The sequence below is a fragment of the Anoplopoma fimbria genome, chromosome 6 (genome assembly GCF_027596085.1).
Source record: "Anoplopoma fimbria isolate UVic2021 breed Golden Eagle Sablefish chromosome 6, Afim_UVic_2022, whole genome shotgun sequence".
NCBI classification, from domain to species: Eukaryota; Metazoa; Chordata; class Actinopteri; order Perciformes; family Anoplopomatidae; genus Anoplopoma; species Anoplopoma fimbria.
In genome coordinates this window covers 14,319,604-14,331,078 of record NC_072454.1, presented here as the reverse complement: position 1 = coordinate 14,331,078, position 11,475 = coordinate 14,319,604, and the positions used below count along the sequence as shown (strand labels likewise).

At 43.3% G+C, this 11,475-nt stretch overlaps 1 protein-coding gene across 1 annotated transcript; it reads left to right on the top strand.

Moving 5' to 3' along the window:
* The first annotated feature begins 6,053 nt into the window (after nucleotides 1-6,053).
* On the top strand, nucleotides 6,054-9,958 carry gdf10a (growth differentiation factor 10a). Its single transcript, XM_054600622.1, has 3 exons — nucleotides 6,054-6,312; nucleotides 7,732-8,849; nucleotides 8,994-9,958. The coding sequence occupies exons 1-3, from the start codon at nucleotides 6,054-6,056 to the stop codon at nucleotides 9,183-9,185; spliced, it is 1,569 nt and encodes a 522-aa protein (XP_054456597.1). The 3' UTR covers nucleotides 9,186-9,958.
* The last annotated feature ends 1,517 nt before the right edge of the window (nucleotides 9,959-11,475 follow it).

The window sequence follows — 11,475 nt, the reverse complement described above, 5'->3', positions numbered from 1 at the left end:
TCATGAAATAATACCAACACATTTCTTTTCAATCTCTACTTCCCCAACTTTTAGTAATCAGTAACTTTTTCTCTTCCTGATACCCATGAGCATGACATCACCGGAGCAATGGTCAAGTCCAATTAGAGCCTGTAGATTGACAGGAGGCCTGAACCCCATAATGGGAAATGGATATTGCCGTTATTACTTTGCAAGCAGGGTAAATTTATTAGGAAATATCACACACTGCCTTGCTAAATGATGGAGACACAAGCAAATTAGAGCAAGGGTCAATCTGACAGATCCATCAAGCTATGAAAAGACCCTGCCATCATATTCCCAACACGTATTACATATCTGCTTTCTTTAGAGCGCCGGGGCTCTGGGATAACATGCTTTTTTTTCAGGATCCCTTAGAAACAAACCCCATGTAAATCTCAGCAGGATATTGTACTGAGTGTGTGTGGGCATATCACATTCTGGTAAGACACCAGTACATGTGTGCTAAATGTGATCACATCTGACTGAAGAAATACACTCCATTCTTCCCATTTCAGCACTCAAATAAAAAAACACAAGAAATGTGAAGGAAGTGACAAATAAGTGCCTTTTGATTTGTTTTACAGTTAAAACACTCAAGCTCATTCCCAAGTGTTTTGTTTCTGTTTTCTGTCAATATTATGAAACCTGCTGCAATTCCCATACTTGAAGTAAAACCTCAAATTTCACTTGAATTTTAGAATAAAACTAAATAAAAACACAGTCTGGTCTGTCAAGACTGCCAAACATTTCCATCTTTGTTTGACATGGTCAACTACCAAAGGCACAGTCACTCGGGCCCCATTGTGAAATTCGAATAATTAAAGGATTTAGCCAATCAATCTCCCAGTGCAATTTCCTCCATCCTGGCTTGAGCCCAATGGGGTTTAAGGGCAGCCTGTGGAGGTGAAGGTCACAGGCCTGAGGGACGTGTTCAGGAAATAGCAGCACACAGCGCAGCCTGTAATGAATATCAGGGGCGTCAGAATAAACACAACACCACCAGCCACAGCTCAAATCACACTCTCTCTAGAATATTCTGCATTCCCATCTAACACCGCACACTCAGTGACTTCAGTGTTGGAGCACAGAGCTGCTTGCTGGGTACTGTCTGTACAATAAGTCTAACTGGAGTCTGTATTGTGTGAATGGATAAGCAATAATTGACAAAAAGCATTTTTATGGTATTAGAAAAAGGCTGTCATTGAGGCTATTATATTTGGCACAGGAACACAACATGAAGGTGAACCACAAAAAAAAAAAAATATTAGTCATGGTACATAGTACCACATTGATGTTTCTGCCGGTGAATAACATGGTCATTGAGAGATGGAGGCCTCGAACAAAGGCTGCATGTCAGACCTGGGAAAAGACATCAATCCTCTAAGTGTTTGAAACGCACACGGACACACATATTCCATTTATTTTCCTTAATCACCGATCAGCCCTCCTGTCAAGTGGTTTGAGCCACGCTCAGAGAAAATACTCAGTCAGTCAGTGAGATCTTAAGCACAATGTGTCTCTCTGTACCTCGCCACGGGCTGTGAGGACAGAGGTGAAACAAAATGAATCAGTCAGATGTCAATTAAGCATGAAATAATACTTGCGGTGCTCTGTGGGCTAATTTTTCCATGCAAAAGTCAGCATGTCACATGAGTTGAAATTATTAGAAGTCAGGTTCCGTCCTCCAGTTTTCCAACCTGGGTTTGAAAGAGGAGCTCTGCCTTCTGCGATTACGGGGCCACCTGTGTGTTCTGTCGTCTATCAAAGGGAAAGAGCCAGAGGAGAAAGAAAACCCGAAAACACAAAACTAGTTATTGAGACAAATTCAGAGCAGGAAGGGAAATATTTGGTTAGCTCGGCGGCGAACGGTCGGCGGTGTTGGAGCAGTCCACGGTTGAAGTAGAGGGGGGAACAGCCGGCCCTTTGTTTGTGGAGAGAATGGTGCACTCCGTGGGGTCACTGCTGGAGGCCCAACATCACAGACACAAGACACACACACACACATTTCCCCTCTCTCAAACACACATGCATGCATGCACACACATACATGTTTGCCTGCACATGCATGCACACTCACACAAAAACCATAACATTCCTTCGCTTCTATGAATGTTTTATTAACCATGTGAATGGGTCACAGAGTTACACCCCCTGGCATAACTATAGTCTCCATAGTCACACACACACACACACACACACACACACACAAAACACACACACACACACACACACACACACAAAAACACTCCTGCTCTTTCTCACACTGACACAACTACCTACAGAGTGGAGTGGATGACATTGACATGGTGAGATTCCTGGTCTTTTATAACCCTCCAACCTGTGTCTCCTTGTTAGGTCACCATGTCTGAATCCGACCAAGAACCATGAATCTCCAGGTGTAGACGATCTGTGTTTACCTCACACTGGTGGTATCTTGTTGAAGCAGGGTATTCTTTGCCACAAATCAGAATTAAAGGATAAGATGTTGCTATTGATATTTTAAACATAATTTTCAATAGTGTGAGCTCCACAAATTGCTTTCACCTCAACTGTATCGAGCAGGAAGATTCCCAAATATAAGCAAAATTACTTGGAGGAACCAGGCGCCCAAATTGTTCCCAGTCGTTATGCTAAGTTAAAGTAATTAGCATGTTGGCTTTAGCTTTATATTTAGCATACAAATATGAGAGTGATATTGATATTCTCATCTAACTCTCACCAAGAAGATAAAAATTTGTTTCTTTTATCATTTTAGGTTACCTGATCATTTTAGAAATGCATCCAAGACCGAGAAAACTAAAACAATGCAGTGACTGATATGTTGCAGCATTTTTGCCTTGTTTTTGTGTGCTTAACAGGGTCCTAAAAGTCTTAAAAACAGCCTTTTAGCCGACATCGGCGTTTTCTGCTTAAGCCCCTTCAATCCTAAGTGACCTCTTGTACGTTAAGCGTGTGATCTGTTGTTTTGTCCACCCATAAAATACACACAGTCCCTTAAAGCAGCTGTAAACAACCTGGAAGATAACACAACATGAGAACATTTGGCTCGAACTACCCCCTCTTTATTTTTATGAGCACATGACTTTGCCAGTCAGTCCGTCCCCCTATACGTGCACAGCACTGTTCTTTTTGGACAAACCCTGACAACCCCAGTCACTACAGAAAGACTGGCCAATAGTCGATCCATACCTAATCCTCTGAGCCCTCACACAAACATCTATCAGATCCCCACTGCTGAGCTCTGGAACCAGAAAGTCTCACTCATGCAAAGGTGTTAAACTAGGAGCATTTCCAGAACCAATCATCAGTCCTTGAACCACACACAGACAGACACACATGAGCATGTTAATCCTCACGCCCCTCCATACCCCCACAGAGCAGAACTCAACTCCTGTTTGCTTTGGATGGTCCTGCGAGGGGACCTCCATGTCGAACAAACTACAACACACACCGCGGCCCTGTAACACAGCCCGAGTAGTCTCATACAGCAGGCTTCACAGTGCTGTGCTGCTGCAGAGATCAATGGGCAGTAGCTACCCACCTCACTAACGTAACAGTTATGCAACAATCCACACTGCGTCCAGCTAGTAACTTCTGCTTCATGTCTCTTTCAGCTGCACTGATGCATGCTGTGTATGATGGCTGCAGTTTCAGCTGTCCTTTTAATGTCATTTAAGATTCTAAACATCACACTTTTGAATGTCCACACTTGGCCTGAAGGTGTCTGTTATGCGTCTGATGTGGCTGTGTTAATACAAATCTAAATGTGTGGGATTCTGGTCTCAATGTGAGACTGACTACTTTCACGTGTGGCTTTGAGGATCCAATAGCAACATTTCATGCAACAACTAATTTTGTTTGTAACGACCTGTCACTGAATACACCCGTGCTTCAAACAGAAACATTAAAGTCGTACTTAAAGGACACGTGTAACCGTAGCCTGAGATAATGCGCCTGGTTGCGATCTCTTTGCCAGCGGTTTCTCTGTCCTGCTGGTCCTGCTGTTGTTGTTTTTTAAATCTTATTATATCTAGTCACAGCGATGCTGCTGTCCTCGCCGTCGTGATGGAGAGAGGAGCATTATTGTAGATAATGCCCGGCATTAATCTCACACTGCCCTACATATTTAAGGTTAGAGGTCAAAGCCATTTCATGTTGTCGTCCTCACGCTTGACCTTGAATTGGGCTGTGTGCTCCCCAGAACTATTTATTATAACCATTATGTCCTGGTCTCAGATATCACTTTAACTCTCCCTCCGTCTCTCACTGCTCACACGTATTTTCGGTCTGTTCACAACGTTTATCCGTACATTTAGTTAAATTAGATAGTGGCCGGTATGTGTATAAAGCAAAGATCTCCTTGGTCAATGCACTACTTCAGAGAATGAGATACTCCCATGTTGTCAAAATGACAAGGGGTTTTTAAAGGCTTGTTAATAACAGAGAATGACAGCTCATTGTTTGTCAATTATTGCATGGTTTTCAAATGTTATAACTTCCAAAGAAACAACAGTATATCTTTCAATATATGTTTGTGTAGCCAGGGGTTTTGTTTTAAAGAGATGGTGTTTTAAAAAAGCCACTCTAAATTCTTACAGTGTTTTTCAAAGACGACAGTAAACCAAGCGATAAAAAGTATTGCATGTATTCAAACAAATAACCACAACAATTAATCATATTTTGTTTTTCAGCGGAGTATAACTCAACATGGTATGGGAAAAGGCGAGGCACCCATGTGAGAAAACCACAGAGCATGCCACTTGAAACTACTCCTTCATAATGCTCCTTTGCTATCACGCATAAACACACACACACACACACACACACACACACACACACACACACACACACACACACACACACACACACACACTTTCAAAAACATCTCCAGAATAATCCAGATTTAAGACCTGTCGCTGGTGTGGAACATAGTGAAAAGGAGTATCCTGTGAGGCCCTTGGGGGCCAGAAAAGTACTATGTGGCGCTGTATGTGTGCTCGTACATGCATGTGTGCGTGTGAGGGTGTGTGTGTTATGGCTGAGAGTGACCCGAGAGGCCCAGCTAGTTACAGCCTCTCTGCTGGAGATCACCACTTCCACAAAACAAGCATTGTTGGTACAGAGCTCCAGACACCAGAGACGCACATTGGAAACAACTTGTATGTACAGTCACGTACAAAAAATACATAAACACCAGAGAAAAATAAAACTTGCTGAGTTTGAAAACGGCAATAAACTCAATGAAATCACAGTAAGTCCCATTGAAGAGTCACAGCAACACCAAAGCCTTTCATTACAAATCTCACCGAACACTTAAAAATGTGTCACTGTCGCTAACAATAGCCCCTGGGTGGTTGGTCGGACTATTATTGAAGGTGTTTCTATGCAAATTATGTGTGAATGAGAGCATGTCAAAAGCAGTTACTGGAAATAATGTGGTGAGCTGGAAATTATGAGGCAGAATTACTTTTCCTGCAAAGAAGAAAAAAGCACAGTTTATTGAGCTTTGTCTGAACAGTGCTAAACTGAAACACTGTGCCAAAGCCACTGGATCAATGTAATTACTCCACCAATACACAACATAAGGAAAACATCATCATCATCAGCATTGCCATCAACATCATCATCATCAAAGAGAGAAAGGGGAGGGGGGGGTCCATCATCATGACCTCCACCTCCGACTGCGCGCTCTACGGAGACCTCGTTGGCTGACAGGAGTATACGTCAGCACCTCTCACCGCTCCAGTATAACCCCCTCAAGCCTCTGGCGGTCACACAGACGCAGCAACTGTTGCCCGAACTAACCCATTCAGCATCCACGCACCACACAGCCTGACACGGAGGAGTGAGACGGCTCAGCGAGAAGTGAGAGGAGAGGTGGAACATTTACGCACAACCTTTTCAGTCTGGATTGTTTTGGCGCCTCATTAAACTCCTACCTTGGATCGTTTCGGACACTTGTCTGCACTTTTTTGCCTAGTGGATTTTTTTTCATTTTTTTTTTTAATTAATTCATTAATTACAGCACTTAAATGGCAGCTCTGAGTATGATTCCCTCGCACCTGTTCCTGCTGATGTTAAACTGTTTCCTGGGTGCTGCATCAGCTAGGAGCATCAAAGGGGGGTCCGAGAATGCACGGGACAGCATCGTCCAGCCCTCATCGGACCCTTTCTCAGATGACCTGGACCAGGACATGATCTCCCAGCACATGTCAAGACTGTACGAGAAATACAACAGGGAAAACCGCCTCAGGGAGGGGAACACTGTGAGGAGTTTCAGAACCAGCCAAGGTGTGTGGTGACATTGATTAACCTTCCCTCAAAGCGCAATTGATTATGTTCATTATGGAGGAAAAACAGCCTGTGCCATTAGTGCGCCAGTAATCCGCATTAAAAAAAACAAATGCAGTATTCAGAAAGCTCCCCTGATCCTCTCCATTGATGGTTATTAAAAGTGCTCAGCGGGGCTGCATTGCTCGTCCCAGACGCTCTAAATAGGTAGGATTGTTTTTGGAACAGTCTGAGAATGCATTGGAATGATTTTGGGACGCTGTGGCCACACTGTGTCAGTGGCAGCAGCTGTGCTCTTCTGTGCGGAGTCTGGTCAATTACCGCAGGACGGACGCGCAATATGCGCAGGAATGCGTGCGATCTCCCTGCGAGCAATGCCCAGCTTCTCTACAGTGAAACCTCGGCGGCGGTCACGCGCTGCCAAGGGGTCATTGTCGTGGCTCCTGCGTTCCTGTTGTGGCTACAAGAAATGTGTGACTCCACTGTCCTGGAGTCAGGGGGCTTAAAGCACAGTCTGATGCTGTTTTTATAAACACAACTCATAGACATTTATATCCCACATAGTTCTCCCATGGCATATCATAACACGTGTTTATTTTTACTGCAGAGACTGAGTGTAATCCAAGGAGGGATGTAAGAGAGTTTTCACAACAATGTTCGATCTGTTAAAACAGTTGATTATGTCTTGGTGTCTGGGCAGACAGTGCTGGCTGTATTAGGCTTAAGCGGAAGCTTTAAGAGAAACCGGGGTAAGCATTTCCATATGCAGGCAGAATACCGAGGTAATGTATATCTCTTGAGTCAGTCCCTACTTCCGCTGAACTCTTATACAATGAACAATAACTCTGCTGTTGAAGTTAATGTTCATCATGAATATGTAGCTCTCTGCTCGACCCCCCTCCACCCCTGCCAGCCAGATCTTCAGAGTCTGGTTCCTCTTAAGGGCAGCTTCAGTACCAAGGCAGGCAGCCGCTCTACTAGCCACACAGCTCAGTCATGTAGCGCAGAACAAGTAAAGGTGTTTAATAGTCCCACCTCTCAAGCAAGCAGGAGTGCTTTTAGTGCAATATGATACCAAATTGGCCGTTTCTTTTTCAGTCGTTTCCTCATCTTAAAATACTGTTTAATGATAGAGAAAACGTGTAAATTCAAATAAGGTTCAATTCCTGGTTAATACCATCTAATTATGCCATGCTGTCAGCTCCAAAGCCGAAGGCCAGTGGGACATACAAATCGAATGTTGACTCTTTTAACCTCTTAGAACATAAAAGCACCTGTGAGCTAGACAACTGTTTCGGTTCTTTTTAGAATACATTTGGTTTTTTTTTACCCAAACATCAATCTGTGGATAAAAAAAAGTTTTAATTGTCAGGTTGTTCAACAGACTAACTGCCACTGACTGATTGATTGTTTTTGCAGACTCCTCTGAGCACAGGATGGTGTACCAACTGAACCTTACAACCCTCCAGGACTCAGAGGTCATCCTCTCTGCCACATTCCACTTCCTGCTCGATCGGCACCCTCATCAAAAACCCTGGTTCTGTAAACGCTTCAAAAGCCCATCCTGCCGTTCCTCAGCCGTCCACCCCTCTACGTCCATCAGCTTGCTCCTTCGCTCTGTCTCCTCTGGGTCAGAGGTCAGACCTGGGTCAATGGGGTCACTTCTGGGCAATGTGACCTTTCACCCCTACAGGAGAGGGGTGTGGCAGATGAAAGACGTGACCCAGGTCATAAAGGATGCCAGGGACAGGGGTCATCTCCAGGTGTCAGTGGAGTTGGTCTACCAGAGGAAACCACAGGGGGCGCTGCCTGGTGGGAGCCTGCCCTGGATGTTACTGTATGCTGATGACCAAGCTTTGGCGGAGCCCAACAGCGTGGCTGCAAGCCTTCAGAGATATGACCCGTTCAACGACAGAGGAGAGCCCTCACATTCCTCTCACGGACCTAACTCCTCAACGGAGTCAAAAGGACGAGAGAGAAGGGAAGCCATCCAGAACAATGAGCTGCCCGAGGTTGACTACAAGCCTGATGTTTACAGGAAGGATGACCTCTGGGAGAGCACTTGGTACCTGGCACTCAAACCTAAATCAGGAAAGAACGAAAAGAAGAGAAAGAGCCAGGAAGAAGAAGAAGTGGATCAAGGTAGAGGAGCGCATGATAAAGAAGAGACTTTGGTTCCCAAAGAAGTAGACAGAAAATCACAGGGGCTCAGAGACGATGATTCAACAGAGAAAAAAATCAAAGACAGTCGCATGCCGACTAACAGTGACACACGAAAGCATGAGCGGAGAAACGAGGGAAAGGATGGAAAAAGGCACAAGGGAAGCGCTAACTCTCAGTCAGATGTTCTGAGTTTTGATGAACAAACGATGCGTAAGGCCAGAAGGAGGCAGTGGGGCGACTCCCAGCACAGAGGCTGCTCCAGGAGGAACCTCAGAGTGGATTTTGCTGACATTGGCTGGAGCGAGTGGGTTATAGCACCGAAGGCCTTTGATGCCTACTACTGTGCCGGCACATGTGGCTTCCCCATGTCCAAGGTAGGAGCATAAACATCTAAGTCATTCAACAACAGCATTACCAAGTTCTATTGAGTAACTAAAGTGTGTTGTTCTTCTCCCTTTTATTGATTTTTCTCCCGTGCATGCCTCCCTCTACCACTCTCACCACTCAATCTCTCCCAGGTGGCGAGGCCGTCTAACCACGCTACCATCCAGAGCATAGTCCGAGCCGTTGGGATCATCCCCGGGGTTCCTGAGCCCTGCTGCGTCCCAGAAAAGATGAGTCCTCTGGCTGTGCTCTACCAGGATGAATCCAGGAACCCAGTGCTTAAGGTTTACCCCAATATGTCCGTCCAGTCCTGCTCCTGCAGATAGTAAGGGGTGGCCAATGGGGGCGGAGGACAAAACAGGGTGGATGTGGAGAGGAACAGACAACAGGACTAAGGGAGACAGAACCATACTTCTGTTTGTTAAGTGGTTTCTTGATACTGAGAAACACAGTGACTTTGGCTGCCGTTATTCCTGGAGGAACATGGGCTGTAGAGAAATCACTTCCATCTCTTCTGTCCTGCCGCAGCAGACTTGAAGAGGCACATTGTCTGGCGTCTGGCTTAGCAGGAGGAATAGAGTCACACATGTAAAGTCAGGGCTCAACATTTTGAAGAAACTCAGTTGTTTTTGGTCTGAGTTTGAGATAATATTGAGGATTTCATGGACGAGAGCATTTTTCCTTTTATCTCAGAATTGACTTGCTTTTCAAACAGCTCACAGGGACTTTGTGTTCATGTTTTCTTTGGACACGAAGGCTATAAATAAAAGACTTTATCAATGTGTCATCGGGCAGCTTACTCAGTCTCACACAGATGACAGAGATTATGAAACATATTTTTAAAATTTTTGCATACTGTGTACATCTGTTCTTGCTTTTGAACAAATAATACTACACATTGTACATACATGCAATGCTCATTTGTTTGCAAGAATGGAAGGTCATTGTTCATTCTTGCTCTGTGTATCTTAAAAAGGAAATCTCCAATGGATCGTAGAGAGCATCTGGAATTCATTATCACCCACCAACCCCCTCATAACACTTCAAGAATGTTATAATGAAACCAGAAATATTTTTATATTTTGAATGTGAAGCTTGGTGAAAAATAATTTGTCATGGTTACTATGTCATGTATTACTATATTTTAGACGAGATGGTGTTTTGTACTTATGTTTTGTTTAAATTATAAAAAGGTAGCCTTCTATAAATTAGAATAAAAAAGTAATTTAATCCAATACCCGTGCTGGAATATTATTGTTTCATACACTTTGTGTTATTCTTGGTCATTACTGCGTATAACGTTTGATTCTGGGGGGGTTTGGGACTTTTTTGTCAAAACAAACCTAAAAGGGCACCACTGTTCCAAAATATCTTTCTACAAAAGCAGGAAGGTTCCACTCAAAGACAGCCAACATTCCCCTAAATCCCCTTGAACTCATTTTTACCCCACACCAAAGGCTAAGGTGTCTGTTGTCCAGCAAAAAATGTGGCTGATGCAGCTGCCGTGGATTAATGGTTGATGGAGGAAGCAGGCACGCACCTATTAGGACGTCAAAACATGGTGCACTTCCCCTTTTCTACCCCTCCATTTAAAAGCAGAACAACTCCAAGTGCAGGATGTTCTCCTCAGTAGGCTTTTTTTTTTTTCAAACAGATGGTCTCAGACAGATTTCAACCACTTTAAATCAACTTCTTGTCACTTTTATTCATAAGAGGAAGAAGATTGTCTCGTGTGGTGACCAACTGACAGTTAAATGACAGTGCAAGCCTTTTGATTATTATCTCATTACTCTGTGGTTGTTCTGCCTTGAGCCTGGAGAAGTTAGCACAGAGCACAATATCTGTTTAAAACAACAGAATGCTGTGAAGTTTAAGTAATTATGTGTCAAAGACAGAGACATTTTATAGCAACTTGGGGGGGAAAAGGAACACAAGATTGAGCCCTTATACTTTTTATTGCAGTTGAGAATAATTCTGTAAGTCTTTTGGCTTGCAATAGCGCATGGAGTCATCTGTTTTCATCACTAAAAACTAATTGTGCCACCCCTCCAGTCTGCTTTGCTTTGTCCATTAGATATTAAGAGAATATAGCAAGTATTCACCCTCTTTAGAAGTTGTTGGGGTTTTTTTTGCCTTACAGCTAAAGTGATTTATTGTGTAATCCTTTTGGGCACTGACCAACAAAAGAAGACCCTTAAATGTCAAAATAATCTCAATGAATATGACATTGACTGAACAAAATTTGCATTTAACTAATTATGTGACTTCTAAAACTAACAGGCTGCACCCGACAGTGATAGTATATGTGTTTTCTTGAATTAAATGGCATGTATTTTGTCTGTTATATTTGTAATTAATATAGATCACTTTGTAGAGATCTGTTTACAGTTTGACTAAAGATTGTTTTGTGTTGATCACTGTCATAAAAGCCACATTAAATCCTATTGGGTTCAATGTTGTTTGATAATAAAACATGAAAACTTTCAAGGAGGGTGAACACTTTGTATGTTAAACCAGTAAATATAAAATTAAAACAGGTGATCTTAAAGTTTTCACATAATCCATATTTGAGGATGATGGAGAGAGACAGATAATGGGAGACAGAATGTCTGAAAT

Bases quoted from the DNA above. Each gene is read 5' to 3' on its own strand.
- gdf10a (XM_054600622.1), top strand. From the start codon at position 6,054: ATGGCAGCTCTGAGTATGATTCCCTCGCACCTGTTCCTGCTGATGTTA. The intron at 6,313-7,731 runs GTGTGTGGTGAC...TTGTTTTTGCAG, and splicing joins GAGTTTCAGAACCAGCCAAG to ACTCCTCTGAGCACAGGATG. The intron at 8,850-8,993 runs GTAGGAGCATAA...AATCTCTCCCAG, and splicing joins GTGGCTTCCCCATGTCCAAG to GTGGCGAGGCCGTCTAACCA.